The sequence below is a fragment of the Heloderma suspectum genome, chromosome 5 (genome assembly GCF_057233095.1).
Source record: "Heloderma suspectum isolate Gila_16-S chromosome 5, 16-S_ref, whole genome shotgun sequence".
Taxonomy (NCBI): domain Eukaryota; kingdom Metazoa; phylum Chordata; class Lepidosauria; order Squamata; family Helodermatidae; genus Heloderma; species Heloderma suspectum.
Window position 1 is genome coordinate 59,737,896 of NC_139462.1, and position 23,526 is coordinate 59,761,421.

The 23,526-nt window shown below is 43.3% G+C and overlaps 1 protein-coding gene across 1 annotated transcript in view; it reads right to left on the reverse strand.

The window, feature by feature from the left end:
- The window catches only part of TBC1D9 (TBC1 domain family member 9), a 69,117-nt gene extending 47,513 nt beyond the window's left edge, over nucleotides 1–21,604 (reverse strand). The window contains exon 1 of the mRNA XM_084856119.1: nucleotides 20,377–21,604. Within this exon, the coding sequence (XP_084712245.1) occupies nucleotides 20,377–20,503 (127 nt within the window). The 5' untranslated portion in view covers nucleotides 20,504–21,604. The remainder of the gene's footprint in view (nucleotides 1–20,376) is intronic.
- Nucleotides 21,605–23,526: the final 1,922 nt, after the last annotated feature.

Consider the following 23,526-nt stretch of genomic DNA (forward strand, 5'->3'; position numbering starts at 1 on the left):
TCATAATTCTATCCATTCACCATGAAATCTTTCAAACACAGAAGTTGCTTTTTTAAATAAATGTGGACGATTTCTGAGTCTTCTTATCATGCCTCACAACTCCACTTCACACATTTGGGGCTCAACAAACTTTTAAACCCTACCACAACACAGACATCCAGCATTTTTTACAGTCTCCAGTCAGCCAGCACTTGAAATTTTCCCACATAAGTACAATGAAACTTTTAGTAGGCATTCAGCTGATCTCTCCCCTCTAGAAATCTATCTGTAGTCCTTTGACTAGGAGTAAGTAATCTCTACCATTAGCTCTTGCTTTCTCTCCCCGCACCTTGTTTTAGTCTTAGTCAATAAGAGAGGCGTAGCCTGAACACCATTAACATATAGAACACCACTCTGTTCATATAAGAGCACTGAGTAATAAATAATTGAGCATAATTTGAGACTTTGACCTTGCTTGTCATATCCCTTATTCGTCTTTTGTTGTGCATGAAGAAAATGCTTTAGTGAGCTTCCCCCCACCCCCAACATTTTATTGGCACATTGAATACATATTCAAGAACTAGCTCTCATGACTACTTGGATTTTCCTCTTCTGATACCTATTCTCCTTAATTTAATTTATACCAAAGAGCATCAGAGGTGGTCTTAGTTTGTCTGGTCACAGTGCAAGGAGAGGAACATCTCCAGCGGAGAAACTTAATGTTGCCTGAGGCCTAGTGCAGCCTTGCACATATCTTCCAAGAGAAGGAGGAAGAAGGAAAGCAAGCATTCACTTTGTACTGTATACAGCAGTCCTGTTTGCTGTGGCTACATTGCTGTTTCCCAAAGCAGGAAGGTCAGATATGTGAAGTGGGTTCTAGTCTACAAAAGCTTATGCCATAATAAATCTGTTAGGCTTGCGGCACCTTAAAGATTCTTCTTGGTTTTGGTGCTACAGACCAATATGTATAATGTGGCTCTACCTGGCTGGGAAATAGGAACACAGAAACAGTACAGATGGATGCTACAGAGACAGCGGGATATGGCTGCTAGAAATTTTGAAGGCTTCTTCTAGAAGGCTTCTTCAAGCAGTACACCTAAGCTGAAGAAAGGATGGGGTGCAAGGCATGCCATACACCAAAGAGAAGGGACAAAATGGCAAAGATGAAATCATTTGCGAGAAAGAGGAGGATGTTGGATGAAATGTGATTTCACATTCACATGTTTATGTTTCCAACACCATCTTGGAATGGTGCAGTGACCAACCTTTGAGAGTGTGAGCATATGACACAGAAAGAGATTCAGTGGTTGGCTCCCCCAAAACATATTCCCTCAACAGCTTGATTAGATAAAGTCTGACAGCTGTCCACGTCCATCAAGAAATGAGGTCACCCCATGGGCTGCCAGTTGGACATTCCTGATTTAGTACATAGTAACTTGGTGCTAATAGGTATGTTTCCTTGTTTTCATTGACTCTCCATCTTTTAATCTGCATAATTATTGGACTTAACTTTTGCCTCTTCAATTGCACCTCCCCTTCTGCTATTTTCACATCCTGGTGGTTTTGTGTGCCTCCTTGCTTCCCTCTGTTCCAAGGCTTCCAACCACCTACTCCAGTACTTTACTTGCTTTATGTAATACAACATTTTTAAATCTCCTTCTAAATATTCTATTTTTTTCAGTTCCCTGTTAATGTTTGTGAATAAAGAGATGCCTTAAAATAAAATATATTTTATTTTATTTTCAATATTTATATATATATCAGAATAGATGAGCACGTGTGTATGATGTGTGCTCTATGAGCACCATGGTTTGCAAACCTTCCCCATTTTGAGGAAAATAAGTTGCCTATTTCCACAATTTTTATAGTTCAGGCTTTGAATGAAGAACCATTCAGATAAAGCTACACATATTTTACACTCAAGAGCATATAAAGGGCAGAATCCTACCATATACTTATGCTTCCTGCAAAACTGGTCATACCTGTCACCATTATGCATCAGCTTTAGATTCCAGCCTGTGTCAGAGACCAGCTGATAACAATTCATGGGAGATCATTGGAAAAAAATACATGAATCAGTCCATACTGGTATATGTCATCTAGTGCTTGCGACTTTAAGGGCGCAGTCCTATGCATGTTCAGACAGAAAAAAGTGCTACAGCTCCCAGCATTCCCCAACCAGCACAGCAGGCTAGGGAATGCTGAGAGTCGTAGGACTTTTTTTCTGTCTAAACATAAACAGGATTGCGCCCGTAATCTACTGGGCATCTAGGTAACTCCAATTTCTTACAACCATCTTTACTGTAGCCTGACAAACTACTCATACCATGACAGTTCTTCTAGTGATAGTGATGCACAAATCTCACTGCGGTAGCGTTTCACCTTGGGAGACAATAAACCTTGAGAGTCATATTACCATTCTAAAGACTAAAGCTTGCAACTTGATTCAATGTTTAGATGTTCATATACTGCATAATAAATTAGCAGAGGAATGGAAACAAACCCCTGATCTACTATTAAGGAGTCAGAGCTCAAGCCACAGTTACCCATCAAAAGCTAATGTTTGGCAAAGACAATGGCTTCCTCTACCATATTTCGAGCCTGTCCTCTTTAAATGCAATGTATGTTCTGTAACATCATCTATTGCCAGGTTTTCCTGGCAGACATTTCTATGAGAGACTATTTACACCAGGCCCGTTGCACTTATAAGAAGCAGCAGCAAAAATCAGAGCACCTAGCTATGCAGAGGACTGTGGCCAGCTCATTCCCTGAACTCGTTATCCCATTTGGAGCTAATGCAGAAAGGTAAAAACAGCAAGCAAGCACCACACTCACATCTGTGGCCCAGTGGAGAAACCTCATGCCCTGTAACTGTCATCTGATGCCAGGTTTCCCTGGCAGCCGTTGGGGGGGGGGGGCAGTTGGTTGTTGGCAGTGAAGCAGGGTATCAGATGGCAACTGGTAATCATGTTTGGAGGAGACTTCAGTGAGAGGAAGTAGACATCATATTTTACTGATGTTTTGGATTTGCTTTGTAGGCTATGCCTGAAAAGTGGCATAAAAATCTCTTAACTAACTAACTAACTAACTAACTATTCAATAACAGTTCCAGTTTTACAGTGATTGCACTGGGGAAGTGGTTTGACATCAAGCAATATTACCATTTTATGCCAGTTTAATCACAAGTGCTTCAATAACAAGAATGTGACTTTTAAAGCAGTTTGAAAGTCATCTCAAGTAACAACTCTCCAAAGAGAGACACCGCCACAGCTTTCCCCAATCTGGTACCCTCCACATGTGTTGGATAACAATGTTCATCAGCCCTGACAATTGGCCATGCTGGGCAGGGCTGATGGAAGTCGTACTCCAATACATCCGGAGGGCACCAGATTGGGAAAGGTTGCACTCGTGCATAATAATCCAGCACCAACTAAATTCCAAAAGGGACACTCTCTTCTGGTGATCCTTGAAGCAGAAAGCTCCAAATGTTTTTCTCCACACTGAGGATCAGAGCCAAGCGTTGACCAAGTCTATTCTACAAGCAGTCATGTTCACACAGAGCATAGTTAAACTATGGAATTCACTTCCACAAGCTGTAGTGACAGCCACCAATGTGGATGGTTTTAAAAGGGGACTGGACAAATTCATGGAGAAGGCTATCAATGGCTTCTAGTCCTGATGGCTATATGCTACCTCCACTATCAGAGGCAGTGTGCCTATGTAAACCAGTTTCTGGGGAACCTGGGCAGGAGGGTGCTGTTGCACTCATGTCCTGCTTGTGGGTTTCCCACAGGCAGCTGGTTGGCCACGGTGTGAACAGAATGCTGGACTAGATGGATCTTGGTCTAATCCAGCACGGCTCTTCTTATGTTATATTCTTATCTTTGAGCATTTGCCCATTATTGTACCCATCTAAACTTAAGGAAGCTACCAAGTTTTAGTCCAAAAGGGTGGCTCATAAATATTTAAATAAATAAATAAATAAAATAAAGCGGCATATAACAGAAACAGATGCTTTCTCTACCCCTGGGGCAAGTAAGCTTCATGCATCTGTGATTTTTCATTTTAAATCCGACCCCCAGCAACAACCAACAGAGTGAACCACAAAATGGCAACTGGAGGGGTAGGGGCGGGACAATGCTGCAAGAAAATGGCAGAGTCAGCCACAAGTGCCTCCTGGATCCCATGCAAGTCAGTGTGTACTGAATTGAAGCAAGCATTCTCAGAAGGCCACGCTTAGAACCCAGTCCTGTACACATTTACTCAGAAAAAACTTCCACTGGCTTTATTGGCACTTACTCCCAGTGAATCTTTCTATTTTCCCCATTTTAACAAAATAGTATTTTTTCCCACAAAATGATGCAATTTAGTAACAGGAAACCTTGCTTTATTAAAAAGCTTATTCAGTTAAAAACCAAAGCTGGCATTTCTTGCTCATGTTTCAGCAAAAAATTACCTGATGCCATCAAGACCCTGGGGAATGTGAAAATCTGCCAGCTCTATAAAACACACAGACACACAACTTACGGATTTAAAATGTCAGCAGGCTGCTCTCTTGATTTTTTAGAGCCTGTTTGGAGATTTGTCAGGAAAAGGGTTGTTGTTTGGTTTGGTGCATGTTTTTCTTAAAAAGAAGAAGCTGGATGAATACAGCCTAGTTTGGTTCTCTGTATTCCCAAGGTATATTTATTCCCTAAAGGAGAATGTTGTTGGCTGTCTTGTTTAGCCTTTGGAGAAAGAAAATGTCCGTGGCAGATTTATTCTCTCTGTGTCACATTTTTTCAACCCTGAGTGATTCTTTAAAGAGACTAAATAAACCTTTATTTCATGGGACATAAAACTATTGCTTGTAATTCAGAATCCACAAGAGCTCCCATACTGTAGGTTCTTACAAGTACCCTGCCATCACCTAATACCACCCCTACATGATACCCCCATATATCACAATGAAACCAGAAAGCATACATATGCTGTGTGTGGAAAGGGAATTAAACTTCTTGTTCTAATTTGTTTTAATATCCATTTTATAGTTGAGAAACACTAAGACTATTCCCAGGGGTCTTAACTGAGCCAATGGAAGAGAACTCATACCATGTGCAAAATAGATAAAATAAGTGAGCCAAGACACAGATTAAAAGTTAACATATTCTGCACTATTAGTCCATTCGTATATGCACCACTATTAATCCCCATTCTGCCTGGGCAATAATGAGGCTGAGAAATAAGAATGAAAGCCAATGAATCTCTTTCTTGTTCATATTTGTTTATTCACATGCCTTCCTGGTTCACTACGAAAACAGTATGGGGGTGGCCCACAATTTTTTTTTTTAAACAAAAAGTGCACACAGGTGAGGGAAACTAGCTAAACCCAAACTCTAGCGCTCTGGGTGATTTTCTCCCAGCTTGACTCATATTAGAGCCAGGCTGGAAGTAAAGCACCTGCAGCAATGCAGCTAAGGGAAGTAAAGCAGGGAAGAGGGAAAGATTCATCTCCCCTCACCCATGCTTACCTTCTGTAATAAGAAGTAGGCCAACCTTCACCACCCCTCCATTTTAGACATGAATGACAAATAAGCACATGTGGCTGCCCTGTCACATCTAAGTTGGCCCTGAGAACTAGGTGTTAGGCTGCAGTCCTATGCACATTTATCTGGGAGTAAGTCCCATTGACCATGGTAGGTGTTATTTCTAAGTAAACATGTATTTCTAAGTAAACAGGAATGCTGTGCATAGTCTAATCAATGGAAAATTGCCCTAGTTTCCATGTGTACTATTTCTATAGATTGAAACTGAGGCTGATTCAACAAAAATTGATGTTTTGCATTTATTGGACTCCACAGAGGCTTGTTAAGAAGATGTTGGCTAGCTCTGCCAGATGCTGGCGATGTAATGAGGACCATGCCTCATGGGGGTATATAACGTGGGCATGTCTTACAATGGCTTCTTTTTGATTGGAAGTCATTGCTCATATAAGTTTTGTTCTTGAAAAATCTGAGATGATAGTGGATGTTCATGCACTTTTAAATTACATCCCTGTGATGTGGGGATCAACAGAAGGACAGCAAAAGTGGCTACTGAGCCCTTGCCATTGCAAATACTTGAAGCTTGGAAGTATAAACACCCACCATCTATCATTCAATGGACTGAAGATCTTTCTGATCTTGCTATATTTGAATATATCTCCTACAGTTGTCAATCTCGTATGGACGCTTATTTAGATATATCGACTGCTTATATTAATATATATATTTGAAAAAGAAGTGTCAAATCCTTCTTTTTCTTATTAAGTGTGATGTAAGTGATTATTGCATATGGATATGTTTTATGATATGTCCTTCCTTTTTCATCATCTTCTTCTAGTTCCTTTTGTGCCTTCCACCCATTCCTATTTGTTTTTGGTATTGTTACATTTGCAAATATATATTTTTAAAAGGTAAACATGCATAGGCTTGAGCTACATGAATGTAAAGCTAAAGCTACAAGCTGCTTTTTGCTACAGGTATGCTATTCAAGTATAAATTGTGTGTGTGTGTGTGTGTGTGTGTGTGAGTGAGAGAGAGAGAGAGAGAGAATGTGAATGCACAGTGGACTAGCATGAAGTGATGCAGAATGTCAATTGCTAACTTAAATCCCACCGAGTTCAATGGGTCTTCTACTTTAAGCATAACTAAGTCTAGACCCAACCCATAACTGATAAATAACCAGAGAATTCTTGCTGGAAGGAATCTGGGAGCCTTGGTAAGGTCAACTCAGAAAGCTGTCAAGCCCTGAACCTGCACTCTTCCACACAAAAGCACAGGGCAAGAGTATCTGCATACTCGAAATCCTGAGATAGTCTGAATGTTTTGCATCACATGGTCGGCAAGTGAGCCCTGAGCCCCTAATGCACTTATTCATCGTTCTGAGCGTTATCAGCTTTCACTGTAAAAAGTAATTTTCTAGCTCTTACAGTTGCAACCTGATCTCAGTGCCTAATAGAAAGCAAAATAAATAAATAAAATAAAATCTGATGTCATTCACCATACTTGACAAGTTGCCCACCCTGTCTTGGGCAAACATGTTCCACTTCACTGATACAAGGTTTAGTGGGAAGGAAAGCAGCATCGTGGTGAACTTGGCTTTCTGCCCAGAAATCTAAACTGTTAGTGCAGATTTTTTTTATTTTATTTTTAAAAGAAGTGTCTGAATCTTTAGCAGGGCAGAGGGAGCCTGGCAAGACTGAAGCAGACAATCAGCATCAGAGGCTGAGTATATTCTTCAAGCATCAAGGGCTCTCAGCAGGCCCTTGTAGTTGAATAAGTTGTCAGTAAAGAGGCAAAGAAGGGTCTCCTGGTCGTCCCGTCAGCTGCAGATGTACATTTAATGGCAACCAGGCAGGCACAGAGAGGGCCTTTTAGATTTTGGCGCCCTCCCTTTGGAATTCTCTCCCCACTGCACTGCAACACTGAGAGCCAGCGTGGTGCAGTGGCGAGAGTGTTGGACTGGGAGCCGGGAGATCCGGGTTCTAGTCCCCACTCGGCCATGGAAGCTCACTGGGTGACTTTGGGCCAGTCACACACTCTCAGCCCAACCCACCTCACCTCACAGGGTTGTTGTTGTGAGGATAAAATGGAGGAGGAGGAGGATAATGTAAGCTGCCTTGGGTCCCTTGCAAGAGGAAAAAAAGGCGGGATATAAATGCAATCAATCAATCAATCAACAGGCGCCAACCCTGCTGGTCTTTCAGCATCTGTTAAAAACTCATTTGTGTAACCAAGCATTTGCTGGTTTTAATGTCTAGCTCAGTGAGACTTTATGTTTTTACTGTGGATGTGCATTTTAACTTAATTGTTGTTTTATGTTCTGGATCAGGGTTCCAAGGCTGCTTTTGCGCTAAAATAAAATCAGCCAGATTAAGCACTCTGGTTTAAACATGCATTTTTTTTTCCTGAGAGTATCTCCACCCTGGAAGGAAACTGGGAAGTACCTCACAGAAGAACACAGAAAAATCTTAGGTAACTGTGTTTGCCCATAAGAAAACAAATCCAAAAACCACAGTACAGAAATACCTTAATGATGACCAAATTCAATAGCAAGAAGTCATGAGCAAGCTTCTGAGTTCTCTAGAAAAGTACAAACTGTAGATTTTGGGGCTTTAACACCATGCCCTGCTTTTTCTCCAACCTCCACCCACACATACCCAAAGAAAATTTCTGGAGAATGTGTGACATTTTGGTTTGTCCTCCTAAGCCATTTGCTGTGACGTATAGAACAGATGCTCTTTGAAATGGAAATTTAAAGCTATCTATACGTTTTGAAGGGTGGTTGCTTTCACCTGTTGCGTCGACCCCATTAGTATATTTGAACTAGCAGTATTCAACATGAAAACTGGCATCTGACTTGTTGAGTATCCAGTGTGCAACGGTATGATATCCACTCAAAAGAACCAGTGCCAGAAGACAAGTGGTTTACAGCTAGGCTTAAGAAAAGCTGCAGATGGCTTTTAGAACGTCACCATGTATTTTTCCCCCATTGAGCAAGCTGTCTGTACCTATCAGGAAGAAAGGAGAAGTACCTGTAATAAAGCTGGAAGTTGCAAATGCAGGAGGGAAGAAAGAAATATTCATGTAAGACCAGCCTTCCCCAACCTGGTGTTCTCCAGATGTGTTGGACTGCAACTACAGCCATACTGGGTGGGAATGATGGAAGGGCAATCCAAGATATCTGGAGAGCGCCATCTTGAGAACAGCTGACCTAGACTGTAGTCGGGGAACCTTTTTCAGCCTGAGGGCAGCATTCCCCTGTGGCTAACCTTTTGGACGCCACATGCCAGTGGTGGGGAAAGCCGAAGTAAAACTCCCCACCTGCACATCCATTTTCACCCAGAGACAGAAAAACACACACCCATTCATGGGAGCCAATGGGAGGCTTCTTTCAAGCAGGGGAGGGGCAGCAATCTTCATGGAGCTCACAGTGTGAGGGGAGGGAAAGGCAGGGCCAGATTAAAGTCTTTGTAGGCCCTAGGCACTTTGATAATGTAAGCCCCCAAGATGGATCTATAAATAAATACTTACATTGTATGGGTCCCATAATCATACACAGGGGGTATATTGGGCTAGTGGGGCACAGCCCTGGAAAGATTCTGGCCTCTAAAATATTCACAGGGAACCCCAAAACAATAGTCTAGAATCCACAGATACTCCTCCACATTCATATTGTTTCATTTAAACAGAACAGGTACTTTTCTGTCCTTCTCCTGACCTTTGCTGTTGCCACCAATTGCTCTTACACAGCAGAGCGAATCAGAACCATTGCTAGGGTGGCCCAGGGAGGTTCTATCCCTTCTTTTCAGGAGTGAAAAAAATTGCCAGGTAGCTTTCCTTTTCCTATCAAATTTCAAAAGGTTTGGAACACTGACCAGCTGGGACTACACCCCACCCTTAACAAAATTTGGCAAAGCTAAACCCTGAAAGCTTTGGCTAGCCATTAGCCAATGAGAATGCTGCTGCAAAAGAACTCACACCAACCAACTACAAGGAGACTACACAATGCAAATGACCAAGGGCCTATTTTTTTAATGAAGCTGGCATGGATAATACTGACTTGGGTTTGGGTGCCAGGGACAAATTCTCCACATATTATCCTATGCATCATTGAGATGGGCAGAAGACAAGCAGTATACCCCAAATTCAATCAAAGATTTCATTTCTTGTAGATTTCATTTTCACCGATGAAGTAGCCTCTAGAGCAAGGGCATTAATAGAAACCTGTCCATCAGATAGCAGACGTGCATTCACAGATGAAGGTCTTTTGTTCTCATGTATGTATGCAGACAGGAAATCTGGCAGAAATTATCATTGCACAAATAATGGACAAGTTGGTGACAAGTTTTCCAAATGTCAACATTTCTTTTAGAATGTATCTTGCCGTTTTTGGAACAATTGGTGAAGGGGAGTGCTGTTTTTCAAAGTTGAAACTTACAAAGAACTGTCATAGTTCAACCATAGGAAAGAAACGACTAGCTTCACTTGCACCACTCTCTACTGAGAATGAGTTTTTGCCAGAAAAAAACCCACAACTCCACAAAGAAATTTGAAGATGTAACCTGGGATTCTGCTAAGAAAAAGCGTTACAACGTTCATGTTTAATTTACATTTACTTAAGACATACTGTATCTGCGTGAGTAAACTACTAAATCAAACAATAATTTGCTTTAATGGAACTAAAACATTCTGTAGGCTCTAAACTTTTTCATAGGCCCTTGGGAGTTTCAGAGGCCAGAGGCACTGTGCCTATTATGCTTAATGGATATTTCAACTCTGGGGGAAAGGTTAACCCTTCTTGCCCCAGCTGCAATCTTCATGAAGATTGCCTGTGCCACTGGAGCTTCCTCCGTGGGCAGCTCCACAGAGGGACTCTGAAGCCATCCCGCTTTTCTCTGCTTCTCAACTATTTCCTGCAAATCAGCCGGGGGGGGGGGGGAGGGAGTCTGCAGAGAGGGGAGATTACCAGGAAGGGAGATTTAGATTTCTCTTCTCTATGCCACTCAGCTGATGGGTTAATAACTGAGAGCAGTGGGGAAACAGGGCAGTGGGGCCAATGACAGCAGGTAGAGCTTTGGATGAGAAGCCGGGGCCCAAATGGGGCGGCTCAGTGCACCACATCCAGTCCGCAGGCTACTGGTTCCCCTGGACATGACTTAGATGACTTTAGGATCATATTCAGTTGTGCAGTTATTTGAAATGTGGCTGAAGATCTTCTTGCTAATTATGATTGCTTACACACATTCTTAAGTACTCTGAAAGCTTTTATCCATGTTCATGCCTGAAAGCAGAAAAGCCAACACCTAGGTAACCAGAGCAGCTCCCAGCTCTGGATTGGGGGGCGGGGAGAGAGCAGTGCTCAGGAGTTTCACTGATTATATGTCAAAGAAAATTTGAAAGTGCAGATCTTGTTGCCACTTGCACGTGATAGCATAAGTCTACACAATGAACTATGCTTTCAGCTCTAGAGATGACCACTGATGGATTTAAACAGGACGATTAAGGATAAACTTTACAGTAGCAAAGATTTACTTGTGCAGTACATACACTGAAAGCTTCAGTTTCTGATACCTTAAAACTTGCCCTGTCACAAGAGCAACTCCAAGCAGAAAACCAGCCAAAGCTGAAACCCACAGGTCCCACATCATTGGAACATCTTACTGGAATCAAGCAAAGCAGGAAGGGCAACTTTACTCAGCATCAAAGGTTATTTTTGGAGCATGTTCAGAGGGTTGCATGTCATCTGCATATTTTATATGCATGTAATTAACTATATTTGCATAAATCTTTTGATGTTAGGTAATGGCTAGTAAACATGTCTTTACTTGCCCGTAAACGTCTTCTGATATTTTTTGGTATCAATTTACTTTCAGAAATTAGCTCCTGATCCATTAGCATGTTCACCAAGTATTCCATCAAGGTAAAATTACAAAGGGCAATGGATATTCAATGCCATACAGCAGCTCTCCAAACAGCAGCATCAACAACAAATTTATACAGGGCTGTCAGCACACATGGCCTTACACAGTTTCCCGGGCACAAAATAGACATGTACCTGCCATATAATCTAAAAGTAAGAAGGAGGACTTTGGAATGTCTGAGCCTGACAGACATGCTTTTATCAGATTTTCCAAGAATGGCACTTTTTAATGTTTATTTTTTTATTTTTTTACACGTGGAAGGTTAAATCCACAGGCTTCTAAAGTCCTACAGGGAGTAAATGTATAGTTGCCACAAAAAACTGCAGTGGTATACTCCTAGCTTCCCCACCCCCCTCCACAAAGTCAAACAGAGTTTATCTCATGTTGTGCCATCACAACATTCTGCATTTCAGATAGTATTACCTGCTGATGTAGTGGGTGGTGAAACATGGAACACTGTCAGTGGTAAAATGGTAAGTTCTGAAGTGTGGGCAGCCATCATGATAGTCCCCATAGCCAGGGAGGGTCCAAAAACAAGGCAGCCTTGTTCATCCAAATCAACAAGCATCTCCACCAGGAACAAGTTTTTTGAACATCTAATGGGTCTTAGTTGCCCATTCAAGACTAAGACAGCCCCAAATACTTTGCACTACAACTGGGAACATATATTGTTGCTGGGAAAAGTCACTTCCCCCCAGCTACCGTGAGGATTACTGCTAAACTCAGAGGGACCAGGGAATTCTGCGGGGGTGACAGATGACATCAGCATCCCTGCTAATAAAAAAGTGCTAGTACTGCATCCCTGTGAGCCCTGGCTCCACTATACCACTGAATACTGTGATGTCATGATATAAAGGAACTTCAGCTAGAGGCTATGGAAGGAGCGGAGGAAATCAGATGCACATTTGCTGGTTTTGGAAGCAGCTCTAAGTTTAGCCTCATGTGTAGTTTGGCTATAGCATAAATCTGTAGGCCAAAAGAAATGCCATGGAGGCTGCACATGGCCTGCACTAATGTAATGATCAACCCTAATAGAAGGAAGCATGTTGCCTATGATGGGGGGCGGGGAGGAGAGAAGGAGAGATACAAAACATACCTAAAAGCATCATAAATGTTGACACCAAGGTATAGGTAAGAACGTATATTGGTGTGAAAGATTCTGGTTAACAGAATGTGAGGTACCTAATCATTTTTATAGCAACTCCATTTTTCATGTGTTGAAGATCTACATCTCTCCGTTGAAGAGAAGAGCTGTTACTGATGGTCTGACCATCTTCAGTTTGATCCTTGACTTGGTATAATTTGGTATAGTTCACTTCCAGAGTTTTAGAAGTCATAAGCTTATCGAAGGATAACAGTCCTTCTTACTATTTATATGAGGGCTTCCCTACTAAAGCACTTTTTAACAACAGCCCTATAAGAAAGGCTAGCATTATTATTCCAGTATTACCAAAGCAGAGAGGATGAGGCACACAAGAATAACAGATTGCCTAAGGCTTCTCATCAGATTCATGTCTGCATCAAGATTTGAACAGGGAACTACCTACTTCATAGGTGATGGGTGGGAAACCTGTTGTGACCCTCCAGATCTTGTTGGGACTCCAACTCCTATCAGCTCCAGACAACATGACCAATGGTCAGGGATCATGGGAGTTGCAGTCCAAAAACATCTCTAGGGCCACAGGTCCCTGTTGCAGGTCGTTTGATACACTATACCAGATAGCATTTATAACAAGAAATAGATAAACAAGTTATAGTAACTATTTCCTTTCAGCTCTGTTATGCCTCATAAATTTTCCTTCATTTCATAAGACCGCCCACATGGTTAACAGGCTCACTCATTTGTTTTTTTAATAACAGGAAGAATCATCCATATGACTTAGATGGAAAAACATTACAATTACATCAGTTCCCACATCTTTTATTCCCCATTTGCACAAATCCATCCACTAAACAAGGAATATATTGAGGACCAGATTGTTTTGAAATATAAACCCTGCCATGCTGACCAAACATAAACAAGGGAATAGAGAGTAGAAGGCTGTTCTTAGCTGGAGAATGAATGTTTGCTTGAAGATTTACACTCAAAAGTAAGTCTGAGAAACCTAGAACTCCAGGGCAGACAATACTGTGAAAGAAAAAGACATGAGGATCATTCCCATGAAGTCTTCTGAAAAGAGGAGAGGGTACTTGATTTTTATTAAAGCTGCTCCTGAATTCTAGGGATAAAATGTTGGTGTTGCAAAGATGTGAAAGCCCACACCACCGATTCTTGAGAAGGGATCCTGTGTACCATGTCTAAGAGCACAATCCTAACTAGATAGGTGACTGCCTCCAGCCTCGGAGGCGACTGCCTATCCAAAGCAAGGCAGGAGAGGCACGGGGGGATAATTCCCTCTGCGCCTCTCCTGCCTTGTTATTTTTTGCTAGACAGGTGTTTCTGGTTGTCTAGTGGCAGGGGGGCCGACCCGGAGAAGAAGCTGCCGTATGACACATTGGACATGTCGTACACGCAACTCCGCTCTCCCCGCCCCAGAACGCCCCCCAGCCCTGCCCCTTTTCAGTCACTCTGCACTCCTCTTGCAAGCACGGAGAATAGGGCTTCATGAGCACACCCTATGGCTTGCTAGACAGTGTCTAGCGGCCATAGGATTGCTCTCTAACTTAGCGTTTTGTGCACAATATTTTTAGCACAGTCATCCTTATTACAATCAAAAGGCTGGTCACCATTGTGCCTAATTCACAGAAGGGCAACTGAGGTCCAAACAGAGTTACTTGCTCAGGGCCACCTAGGCACACCTCTGAAAGCCACACTGACCTGGATTGCACATAATGCTAACCCATAGTTAACCCATCGTATGTTGCAGGGTTTATCTGGAAGTTGATCAAACAAACTTCCCTGGGTTGTTTGTTTCCCTCCTCCTCCAGCTCCCTCCCTGTATCCCAAATGCCTTGCAGTACTGTAGCACTGGCATATAGAGTGGCTTGTTCTTTTGACCACTCTTACCACCAAGTAGTCTGGATAAATAAGCCATGAAGAACCCACAGTTCTGGGTTCATGTGTAATGACACCCCATGGTTTAAAGAACCTAGAGTTCACAACCCAACAAATCTTTCTGGGTTGTTCACGATTAATAAACCATAGTTTGTTAACATAGCTGGGTTCACGCATCACGACAGCCCAGAATTTAATAACCCTTGGTTAAATAACCACAAGCTAGCATTATTTGCAAACCAAGTCAGTGAGTCTTCTACTACATATCTGAATGCTGTAAAGATGCTGATGAAACATTCTTTCCTTAATCTAGTTCTCCTTCACAGTGAGGATAAAAAGCAGCAATGTCTCTCTCCCACCACCCTGCAGAGAAATATCCTGTTGTACTGGAGAATGTTTGCAACTACAAATTAAAAGCCAATTAAAACAAGGAGATTGCAAAATGCAATGAATTCAAAACATTTTCACCAATACCAGGATTAACGTATTTCTCCTTTAACTTGGAACATAAACAAATTATTCAAGCCAAGTATTTAGGGCCGGTACCAGACTTCAGAGGGTCACTGGCATGGTGGTCCTGATGGGGACCTCCCCAGCACCAGCCTGGCTCACCACTACCATCAATAGTGTTCTTGTATACTGCAGCTGCCAGTCATTCATCTCACCCCACATTGGGGAAATCATTACATGGTGCCTGCCCACTGTGGAACTCCACTCTCAATAATAAGCAATACCACTGACAGATAAACATGTCCTTTCAGGACTTAAGGCCCCCGCAAAGTGGCATGCAAACACTAAATAGAACATAATATCATAATACAAATATAAAATCTTAACATATATACACACACAAACACTTGTAAAATTAACAGTACTAAGAATCCTCAGGACAGCAATTTATAAAATGCAGACTTAATGTTTTTTTTAAGTATTCCAGTTTTTGAAGGATATTATTTAAAAAAATAGCCTTGGTGATTAACACCAACCCAACAAACTAAATGTGTATCAGTTAGGTAAATCCTTTCCATCCAATGATGAAAAAAACCAATTCCACCTCAGTTTCTCTGGGGACTTTATTTTCTCAAACATCCTCAGCCAGCCAGCTGTCCCACACCTAAAACAAATGTGTTAGAAAGCTCTTTGCCACTATTTCATGGACTTAAAACTACTGCTACATGCCCAGGCTGTAATGAACAGTGCCACAACCCACACTGGCGTGATCCAGCTGCTACCATACACACTCGTATTTATAAAACAATTCATTCTATCCAAATGGTTCTTGTCAACACACACAGCATCTCTTGTTCCCCTTAGGGGTCTGAATGGAAGCCTCCACTAAAAACACGCATTTATGCAGGCACCCTGCTGACTGTACTTGAAAGAAGCTGCAGAAACATAAAAAGAAACAATAGCACAGAATCAGGATTTGAAACCAGGATCCATGTCAAGCACTAATGTTATTGTTAATTACAATAACAACATTTCTATACCTCCCCATAGCCGACGCTCTCTGGGCAGTTTACAGAAGTTAAAGCATTAAATACAATATAAAAAGTTTAAAAGCCATTTACATAAAGGCACACAGACAATATACACAGACAACATGTATAACTAAAAACAACTTTGAACTGTCAGTCATAACTAAAGACACATCCATGACCAATTAAAACCCATCATGTGCTGCAATGAATCTGCAATGAATTTCATAGCTGCTTATTTGAAAGCCAATTGTTCCCATAGCACAGCCTTCCATGCTGGCTGGGGCATGCTGGGAGTTGTAGTCCAACACATCTGGAGGGCACTAGGTTGGAGAACACCGCCATGGCGGATCCAGAACTTGCTTATGAATCTGTGAAGTGCATATCACCATAAGGCAGGGGTGCAAAACCTCAGGCTTGGGAGCCCAATCCAGCCCTCCTGGAGTCCCCAGATGGCCACACACCCTCCCTTGCCCCCCCCAATCATTTGGAGGTTTCCGGGCTTGTGTACATTTTGCCCCCATTCTAAAAGGCTGAAATGCCTCTCCTAAGGTCTCATTACTGGCAATAAGCTTAAAGCAAATTATTTTTGGCATTTGGGCTCTGCCCTTTGGCCTCTAACCTATCCCATTTTGCCTTCAGCCCCACCCACCACTGGAATGCGGCCCCGGCCCCAAAAGCTTATTTGAAGTGGAATTTGGCCCTCCGGCTGGAAGGGGTTCTGCACCCCTGCCATATGCAAATGCACAATACAGCTGAGAACACTTATCGATCCCATGTACAATGTGGGCAGACACCTGGAGGATCTCAATATCTCAGGAAGCACCTCCAGCAACACCAGACAGGCTGCTCAATAGATCAGCTTTGGATGGCCTTCTCTTTGTCCCATCAGCCAGGACAGCTAGGCTGGTAAGAACGAGGGAGAAAGCCTTCTCTGTGGTGGCCCCTACTCTGTGGATCTCCCTCCCTAGGGAACTCCGCCATGCCCCCTCTTTAATGAGCTTCCACCAAGCATTGAAAGCTTGGTTGTTCAGGCAGGCATTTGGGATGGGTTCGGGTAATTTTAGAAATATGATGTTTTAATGTGTAATTTTAAACTGTTTGTATTGTTGTACATCGCTCAGAGTGGCTAGGTGACGGGCCAGATGGGCAATTAAGAAATTTAATAAATAAATAAATAAATAAATAAATAAATGTATGTTACAAACCAATTATATGTCAGTGGCACACAAAAATAATGAACATAATTAAAACTTCCAAATATTTTGAGACGTTGTGGCACAGAATGACTTGAAAGTACATTTTACTAAAAAGGATATGGAAAACTGCCTATTCTGACTTGGGCTATTGGTCCACCTAGCCTAGTACTATCTAGCAGTGGAGGCTGGTGGCTCCGATGTCAGTGGGGCAGTGAGTCCGCTCCAGGTTTCAATCAGAACTCTAAACCAGCTATCCACTGCCCAACTGACATCAGAGCCACCAGCCACCTGTCTGATTGGCAGCAGCTTTATCAGGTAAAGCTCTTCTCTTTCCCTACTGACCAACATCACCTTTAAACCAAAAATGTCAAAGACATGTCAAATACTGAACCTAGGACCTTTTACATACAAAGTATGTGCTCTATCAATCATTATGGCTCCTCCCAGTCTAATCAAGTGCTTTCATATTTTAATGGGAAACTACATGGAGCTGAAAATGCTACACCCAAGCCCTTTACACTTGCAAGATCTGTTTCATCTGAAATACTGCAGACTTTCCCAGGGCAAAATCATCTTTCTCTGGCTGCTTGGGTCTTCTTTTAGATCTGTCTTTTCTTATGCTTTTACTTGTAAATTTACATAATTTGACCACAGACAGCCAAGACTGCAATCCTATTCCCAGGTAAGCGTGTAGAAGCCCCAGTGAATTCAATGGAGCTTATTTCTGAGTAGAAATGTAGAAGATACCCACTATATGCCTGCTCTAAATAGGCTCTACTATATTTGAATCTTCAGCCCAAAACATCCAACTGTGTGTGTGTGCGTGTGTGTGTATCGTATATACTGTTATATAAATATACTGTATATTCCATTACAGTGTCATTGCCATATTTTTGTCTCATGTAGTATGTAAAGCCGGATTCTAAAGCCTTTATTTCATGCAGCAGCAGTCACAGATAGACCGAATTCTTGGCATACAGGAAAATATATTACTTTCAACAAATCCATGAAATCCTAAACATATTATACAGAGCCAGCAGGATTTGGGGCTGAAGTGCTAGCCTTTGACTTTGGAAGCCTACATTTGAATCCTTGCTACATCAATTTTCTAGGCAGCCCAGAGCAGAGCAGTTGCTATCCACTGAGACTGTGGGAGGGTTTTCCTCTGCAAGTAACACTTGGAATAGCCTTAAGTAGCTTTTTTAATTAAGACATACTCACAATGACTCAGACGTTTGAGACCCTGCTTTACAACAACCCCCTATTAGAATCAGGCAAGAGATTTAGTAAGCAAAACACTATGCAAAAACCATTGCTATCATTCAACTATATATGGAGATCAATCCAGATCATGAAGGAAGGGATAAGGAGAAGTTGAACATGTATTTATGATTCATTTCTGTGCTTTCCACACTGGCAAATCACGGTGACCAACAGGGGGGAAATTAATCAGTTTCTATGAAGGAAAAATAATATCCAACAGTGGTGGCTAATGGAAGAGCCCTATTGCTACGCTTTCCACAACACTGGAATCAAAATATCCTAAAAAGAACTTTAGTCTAGAGAAAGACTCAGGCACAGTAATTTCTAGAAAAGCTGGATCTAGCAACCCTGTCCCCTTGGCAGCATTAACATTCCTTTAGGCTCATCCCACACCCAGCATACATATCTTTAAGGCCAATTAAGACGTTACATTGTTGCAGTCACCCTCAGACCCTTGCTGCTAGTTTTCTAAAGTCAACCCTGAATTATATCATGCGTGCCCACATAAAACACACTTGCACACATGTAAAAAGAGCTACATCCTATTTTTTTGCCTGAACAATTCTTCACTATTTCTGGCTCTGCAATATTAGCAGAAAAAACAAACACGGCTAATAGTAATTGTAGACAGGATAACCCCCCTACTGGCACCACCGTCACCACCACCCTTAATATTCTAACTGTCTATTAAATAGAAAGGCACTCTCTAGAATGGCAAGGCAGGGTCTAGTTTTACTTGGTCTTTGGACTAGATCAGCCTTGCCCAAACTGGTGCCCTCCAGATGTGTTAGGAGGGGGCCGCAGCTCAGGGGCAGAGCACATGCTTTGCATGCAAAAGGTTCCAGGTTCGATTCCTGGCATCTACAGGTATGTCAGGAAAAACTCCTGCCTGAAACCCCAAAGAGCCACTACTGGTCAGCATCAACAATACTGGGTTAGATGGACCCATGGTTTCACTCAGTATAAGGCAGCGTCCTATGTTCCTGTGACTAAGTCCTATAATTATCAGGTCTGGAGGGCAACACTGGTTGGGGAACACTGGACTAGATAGCTGCCTCTAACCCAAACAGGTGTAGATGTGCATCTGATCCACTGAAACAGTGAGTGAAAATGAGAGTTAAAGGTTATCGCTTTTGCCTACATCACTTATGTCTTGGTGTACTGTAGGCCATAGAAACAGATGTGCCCTAAACTGTTTCTAGCTCTGATGAGCCAGATGGCTCAGAATTGATTTTGTCTTCCTGAAACAGAGAAGCACAGGGCACCAGTACATAAATAATTGGGCTTGGGAGACTTGTATTCCTGCTAAGTCCCAAACTCACTATGTGACCTCAGGCAAGTTACTACATGTCATTCCCGGTACAGCATATTTACGGTGATGATGAGGAATGACCAACCTTCACAGAGTCCACTTGAGGATAAATTATAAAAGGACTACAAAGCACTCTAACAACCATACTCAGTGTATGGTCACATGGAAGTACAACTTGCAAAGTCCAATGGGGCTCACTTCAAAGAAACCATGCAAGACTGCAGCCTAAAAGTTCTCTGTGTGTGATTCCTCAGTATCATCCCTATCATCATCCCAGTGCCTACATGGAATTTTCATAGAACTCCATTTCCTAGGATGTCCCATAAATCTTCTGCACAAGGAAGTAGGAGATCATAACAAAAATCTAGGAGTCCCATCCCAAAAACATAATTACTGGCATGCAGATATGAGGATCATGCCATAAGGATAAAGCCCAAGCAAGCTGGCACAGATATATTTGGAAGCACAGCATGGAGGAATACCAACATCCAGAATTTACTCTTCGATTTGCCAGTCACACAAATCATACACCTCCAAGATATTCCAAAGTGAAATGAAAATACCTGTTGCAAATGCAGACCCTGCTCCAAGATATTAGATGTTGAGATCATATACAAAACACATACAAATAACAGCAACAACAAAAATAGAGGGACCAAGATCTTCCCGTTCCCTCAAAGAGCAGCCTCTCTCCCTCCTTCTCTTACCAGCGATCCCTCCGCTGCCTCCATCTCCGCCGTGCCCCTTCCTTCTCTGCAGGATGAAGTAAGGGTTGGCCCTCTCCGTGATCCACAGGGCGTTTGCCAGCAGCACCTCCTCCGGGTTGACCCACATGCTCCCGGCCAAGACAAAGGCAGCCTGCCGGTAATCGCTTCGGATTTTCCTTTTAAATCATAGAGAGCCCCCGGGAGGATGCTCCAAAGCCCCGATGCGCCTTAAGCGTCCTGCCCAGCCCAGGTAGGACCCAGCTACGCCCCAGGTACCGCTAGAAGCATCGGCAGGAAAAAGGGAAAGAGGCAGCGGCATGCCCGCCGGGACTCCCCAGCCCTGGTCAGCCCCCTTGCAAGCCTAGAACAGCAGCCAGACGCGGGAGACATGCTCGGTGGGGGACGCGGGGATGAGCGGAGCGGTGACCTCAGACAGCATCAGCAGCACCCGCCGCGGCGGCTGGGCCCGCCCAGCCTCGCACCACCAGCAGCGGCAGCGAGCAGCAGCGCCGTCTCACCGCAGTCAAGCTCTTGGAAGGATCCGATTGCAAAACGACGCCCCCACCCGTGCAACCCAAGGTTAAAAGCTACCCTCCCCGCCCGCAGAACCACTCGGCTCTTCTCCTCTGCATGGATACGCTATGGAGCCAAGATTACGCAGAGAGCAGCGCCCTGTGGTCACAGAAAGCTGGCTGCGGAAGATGATCCACCGCCGCATCTCTGCGAAACGCCGCTAGTCCCTTTGGAGGCCATGCTCGGCAAACCCAAGAGCTAATCTTTATGGAGCGGGGCTGCCGAGAGGCGCCCAAACACCACGAATCTTTGAAGAGCTTCCCTCCGAGTTTAAAATGCGCACAACCGCCTACAAAACCCGGACGCGCGTTTTGCCTCACGCACGCACGCACACGTCGCTAAAGCCTGCCAAGGGACAATGGAAATATATTCGAGAGCACTACAACAAAATCCTCCTCACGTAAACCCCGCCCCCCCCGAAAGGGGCATTAATTCCTCAGATAAAGAGACGGGCAGCCGCAGCGCGATCATCTGCAAGCGCGCGAAACGTGCACAAAGCAAACGAGGCTAACCACCCTCTAATCACGCGTTAGCTATGGGTCGGGTTTCTATCTTGTCCACCCCCGCTCCGTGGAGGGTGGCAAAAAGAAGAGACATGGAGCGCTCCGGAGCCGGCGCAACCTATCGCCGCGTAAACTGCTGCCTCGCCAGGCTCCCAATGGGCGTGGCCAGAGCCCGGACAACCTGCGGAACGTTCTATGGTTGGTTTCCTACTTCCTGCAATCCTGGTGCGGTCACGCGCCGCCTCTGCCCCTGCTCCATTTCGATCCCCTGTAGGCTCCGCCCCTCCCCCTCCTTGGAACCAACTCGGGAGCCCCCCGCGGAGCGCTGGCGGTCGCCTGGGGGCCCTCCGGAGCGACTGGGGTGTGGGAGCGGAGCCGCGCAATCTCTGCTGATGACCTCCAAGTCACCGTTCTTCAACCAAAAGATTTCAAAGAGAAGCGCCAGCAAGACCTTGCTGAACCTGAATTAATCAGCACGTGCCATTCAATTCGGCCTTTACGGGGGGCGGAAGCATAGCTAGGAAGATAGTATTATCTGCCGCGATGGCTGTCGTGAATAGGTCAAAACAGTCTTTTCTTCAGTGTTTCTCATCAGTACAAATACCACATATCTTTTTCTTAACCACATATCTTTTTCTTACATGGTCTTTCTGAGTTCACTGTTTATGCCTCTCTCTCTCTCTCTCTGTATGTCTATGAGATGGTTTCCAGTCCAGCTCCATAATAAACCTAGACTTTAAGGTGCCGCAAGACTTCTTTAAGAGTGAATGTCGGTTATAGCAGTCTAGTTATGGAATATACAGAATTGCCCAGAAATGTACTTATTTGCAGAATGGTTACAACATTCTTGTTCTAATTGTTTTAAAGTTGGCAACCTTTTCAGTGTCTTCAGCTTAGAAAGAAACTTCATGAGGATCTGTTCTTTGACTATGGGTGTATCTTTAAGGTACTTTTGTGTGTGTTTTAGTTTTACTTGCTTACTATTGCTTATTCAGATAACTTTGGAGCCTTTGTTTGTTAATATTTTAGGGGTTCTTTCTCTCTAGAAAATAGGTATTTTCAGCTTGGCTGTAAAACTCTGCAGTTTGGGAATTAGTTACTCTTAAGTATTTTGAGATGTTGGTGTGTGTATTTTTCCCCCCAGGAATGCCTCCCTGTCCATTCGTATGCTTGTATATTCTGTTTTTTGCTTGGTGTCCCTCCCTGTGATGACTTCTGGTCTAGTATAGTTAACTTATCCAGTGTAGCTCACCCTTCACCTTCTTTGCACAATTCTATCACATGTCACTGATTCAACAGAACAGAGTCATATATCTACTTATCTGATGGGGAATTCACCCCACTGAATTCAATGAGAATTTTCCTGGGTAGATATAAGATTTCTTTGAGTGCTATTACAATGTTTCAAACAAAGCCAGCCCTAACAGACCTATGAGAACTTATTACTCAATGGTAAATTAAGAGTGTTACTAATTCCCTGAGGCAGCAGTTTCCCACCTTGTGGGGTCTGTAGCAAAAATCCAAATGTGCCCAAGGTGTTTGGGGCACTGCCGCAGAAGGGTTCTGGGGGTGGGATGGCGAATCACAAAATGGCTGCCATGCAAGGTGGGCTGTTACTTGCACAACAGAATTTATGGGACTCACTGCTTGCGGAAGGGAATCAGCAGGCCAAAAAGGAATCAGTAGGAGCATAAGTGCCTGTTGGATTCTGCCCCTGGAAAGGCGGACTGGTGAGGCTAGAAGACACACTTCTTTGAATCCACAGGTTTGTGCTGGGTCGCTGAAGCTTTCTGTGAATCCACAGAAAAGCAAGCCAATTTCCTCAAATCACCTTTAAATAAATTCTTGTAAAATTAGTTCCCCTAAAATTAGGGAGATCACCCCAGTCATTTCCCCAAACACACATACACAACCCTACACTGCTGGCGTATGCACAGACGCCCCCCCACCTTATAATGCCAGAATGTGCATGTGTGCACATACTCAGGATCACTCCCTCCAAAACACATCCATTCACAGAGTCACAACTATGCACCCCATTCATTTATCACACCAATATATACATACATCCCTT